The 3,554-nt window shown below is 67.5% G+C and overlaps 1 protein-coding gene across 1 annotated transcript; it reads right to left on the bottom strand.

The window, feature by feature from the left end:
• Positions 1-607: 607 nt before the first annotated feature.
• Positions 608-2,796, bottom strand: GALR3 (galanin receptor 3). The gene is made up of 2 exons (XM_070052917.2): positions 2,423-2,796; positions 608-1,798 (listed from the first exon to the last, which is right to left on the bottom strand). The coding sequence occupies exons 1-2, from the start codon at positions 2,779-2,781 to the stop codon at positions 1,033-1,035; spliced, it is 1,125 nt and encodes a 374-aa protein (XP_069909018.1). The 5' UTR covers positions 2,782-2,796; the 3' UTR covers positions 608-1,032.
• Between the last annotated feature and the right edge of the window lie 758 nt (positions 2,797-3,554).

Below are 3,554 nucleotides of genomic sequence, written 5' to 3'. Positions count from 1 at the left end.
GCTGTGGGGGTAATGAGAAGCGCGGGGTCCGGGGAGACCTGACCGCACCTGCCAGCCCGCGCACTGGGACGGAACTCCGCAGCAAGGCGGCTGGGGACTCCCTAAGTGTCCTACAGGACCCACTCAGGCAGGGGGAGCTGCAGGTTTGGACAAGGAAAGCAGGAAGAACCAGGGAAAACTGTGGGAACCATGGAAACGGCCAGGTGGAGAAGGAGTGGAAGTTTAGCCACGGGTGGGGCAGGCCCTTGGCCCGGTGCTCAAGCGGGTGCTTGAGACGCCTGCATCCCGGGTCAGTGGCTGGTGCGCAGCGCAGCCATGCGCGTCACTCCAGCTTCTTGCCTGTGAGCATCCTGGGAGGCAATGGGCGGTGGCTCGGGTGGGTGGGTCCCAGTGGGCCACAGGCAAGATCTGGGTCCTGGCTCCCAGCTTCAGTATGGCCTGGTGCTTGGCCCAGGCAAGCATTCTGGGAATGAGCTAGCACATGGAAGATCTGTCTCTCCCTCGGCACACACACACACACACACACACACACGACAGCCAAGGGTTTGAATCCAACCTCTGTTTGATCCTTGATTCCTACATTTGTAAAACGGGGCCAACCATATCCACTTTGCAAACCTCCGGCTGTGGTTAAGGAAGCCAGCACCATGGGAGACACACACAGTAAGCGCTTAATGAAGATTTTCTATATTAGCTGCTGGTATTGCATCACTTAGGGACAGGACTTGGGGCCGAGAGGAGGCTTGGAGACGGGGTGGAGGAGGCCGAGGGCTTAGACGGAGCCCACGGAGAAGGATGCTGGGCACAGACCGCCTCCTGCTAGCCGGGCTGTGGGCGGACCTCCCGGCAGCACTGCTGGGGGAGGGGGCTGACCCCTCCGGGCAGCACTGCTGGGGGCGGGGCTGACCGGTTCCTCTGTGGAATCAGCGAGCTCCTGGCGTTGGCCCCATCCTCCTGGCTCAGGGGCACCCTGCCCTTGGGGAAAGGGACAGACAGACAGACATCCAGCAGGGTCCAGGCGGGCCAGGTTTATTACGGTCCCGCGGCCGGCAGGGCCCGTCCAGGCTCTCCTCCTCGGGCAAGCTCTCCGTCCCAGCCGCCGCCCGCCCGCAGCCTCCCGCGAGGCCGGGCGTCCCCGGGGCAGCCGGCCGGGTCCAAGGACGCGGGGCGGACGCGACGGAGGGCGCGGCGGGCGCCCGGCGCGCAGCGGGAGCGGTGGCGGCGGCGGCGGGGGCCGCAGGGCCAGAGGCGGCGGAGGCGAGCGCGGAAGTGGCGCGAGGCGAGCGCGTAGACGAGCGGGTTGAGGCAGGAGTTGGCGTAGGCGAGGCAGTGCGAGGCGAGGCGGCAGGCGTAGGTGGCCGGGCTGAAGGCGAAGCGGCCGTACCAGAAGCAGAGGATGAGCGCGTGGTGCGGGCCCCAGCAGAGCGCGTAGAGCGCGGCCACGGCCAGCATGGCACGCCCCGCGCGGCCCGTGGCTCGCCGCCGCGCCTCGGCCGCTGCGCCCGCCGGGCCCACGGCGGCCCACAGGAAGCGCAGCGTGCGCCCGTAGGCCAGGCTCACCACGGCCACCGGCAGCAGGTAGCCGGCGGCGAAGGTGGCCACGTCCAGGGCGCGCCGGCGCGCGTCCTCCCAGGCGGGCACGCAGAGCTCGAGCGCGCCGTAGCGCACCGTGCCGTAGTAGCTGAGGTAGGGCGCCGAGAAGAGCGCCGCCAGCAGCCACACGAGCCCCACGGCGGCGCGGGCGTTGCGCGGCGTGCGCAGGGCGCGCGAGCGCAGCGGGTGCCGCACGGCCAGGTACCTGCGGGTGGGCAGCGGGCGCCGGGGTCAGCGCGGCGGCGGGAGGGAGGCGGCCTCGGCGCCGTCCGCACCCACCTCCCCGCGCAGATCTGTGGCCCGGAGGGACCTTGAGTTCCTCGTGGGAAGAATGCGGTTGTTGGGAGGGCTACGGGCGCTAAACGCGGAAAGTGCCTGCAGCAGTGGGTGGCCCCAGCGGGGGCTGAGTCGCTGTTAGGTGTCCATGGACTCATTTTACAAGGGGGTCACAGGAGGCTCAGAGAGAAGTGACTTGTCCTGCCAAGGTCAGGGGCTAGGGAGCGAGCGGGGTGGAGCCAGGGGAGCGGTGTGAGCATGGCCTAGCTCCCTCCTAGGTGGAACAGCTGCCCCGGGCCGGCCCTGTGCTGGCACTTGAAACACAGACGTGTCCTCTGGAACATTCCAGTGGGGGGGAGGGGGGCAGGATAGTCTCCCAGGAGTGCCCTGCCAGTGCCCCCAAGGCTGGTTTCAGGGGCCACAGGGTTCTCCTTCCTTCCCTCCCACCTCCCATTTGGGCACCCCACCACCACCGCCACCATTCTCTCCTTGCTAAGGCCAATGCCAACCTGTCCTCCCGTTCCTCCCGGGCGGGGCCCCAGGCACAGCGCACCTGTCCACCGAGACTGCGGCCAGGGTGAAGCTGCTGGCGTACATAGTGAGGTAGATGAGCAGGTGCACGGCCTTACAGACCAGGGCCCCAAAGAGCCAGGCGTCCAGCGTGTAGATGGTGGCCTGGAAGGGCACGCAGCACAAGATGAAGCAGAGGTCGGCCACCGCCAGGTTGAGAATGAACAGATCCGTGGTGCTGCCCGGCTCCTGCCAAGCGCTCGGGCCGGGCTGCAGCAGCACCGCCAGCACCAGCCCGTTGCCCACCGTGCCTAGGAGGAAGATGAGGGCGAAGACCACGGGCACCGCCACGGCCCCCGCGCTGCCTGGGCTCTCCAGCGAAATGTTCTGGGCATCAGCCATGTCCCCATCAGACGGGCACCTGGGAAAGAGAAACTGGAGTCCTCAAGCAGGGGCCGCTGGCCCCCCCCAGCCTGGGCCTGGCCCGGTGTCCTGGGCAGGAATCTCAGGGGAGGAGGGGGGCAGTGCCGTGTCATCCCTGAGCCCTTCCTGCTGTGTGCATGGGTGGATGGGGTGCCGTGCCTCAGTGTCCCAGGGAACGCCACATAACCCAGGGTGTGGGGGCTGCTTGGGTCATTGTTGGGCGTCTTCAACCCATGAGGCCCAGTGGGGGGAAGACACGGCAGCTGGGGGGAGGGGCGGCTCCAACCCCAGCAGCTGGTTTGTTCTCCCCAATTCTCACTGGGGACCCAAGCTCAGGGGAGACCCTTAGGCGCTGGGGCCAGGACTTTCTCTGGATACCAGCCGCGGCCTCAGCAAAAACACGGTGACATCCCTGAGTCACCGCGGAGCCCAGATCAGTGAGATGCCCGCGATGGCAAAGCTGGGGAAGCTCCTGGCACAAACGTGGGCCGACTGAGGCCCACGGAGGGTGGACACATGGAGTGGCAGGTCGGGGGCTGCCGCCTTGCTGGCATCCTGACGCCTGGGCGGGAGGGCTGGTGTGTGAGACTGTAACAGGTGACAACTCCGACAACCGCGTGTGTGTGTGCGCACGTGTGTGCTCTGAAAACCCGCAGGTGTGTGCACGTGTGCACTGTGCCATTCCCCCCCCCCAGCCCCACCCCACTGGCTACCTGTGGATCTGCCTGCCTGCCTGCCTGCCTGGGACTCCT

The sequence above is a fragment of the Oryctolagus cuniculus genome, chromosome 11 (genome assembly GCF_051225735.1).
Source record: "Oryctolagus cuniculus isolate XC-2025 breed Fujian yellow rabbit chromosome 11, ASM5122573v1, whole genome shotgun sequence".
NCBI lineage: Eukaryota > Metazoa > Chordata > Mammalia > Lagomorpha > Leporidae > Oryctolagus > Oryctolagus cuniculus.
This window is presented reverse-complemented; position numbering and strand designations above follow the sequence as displayed.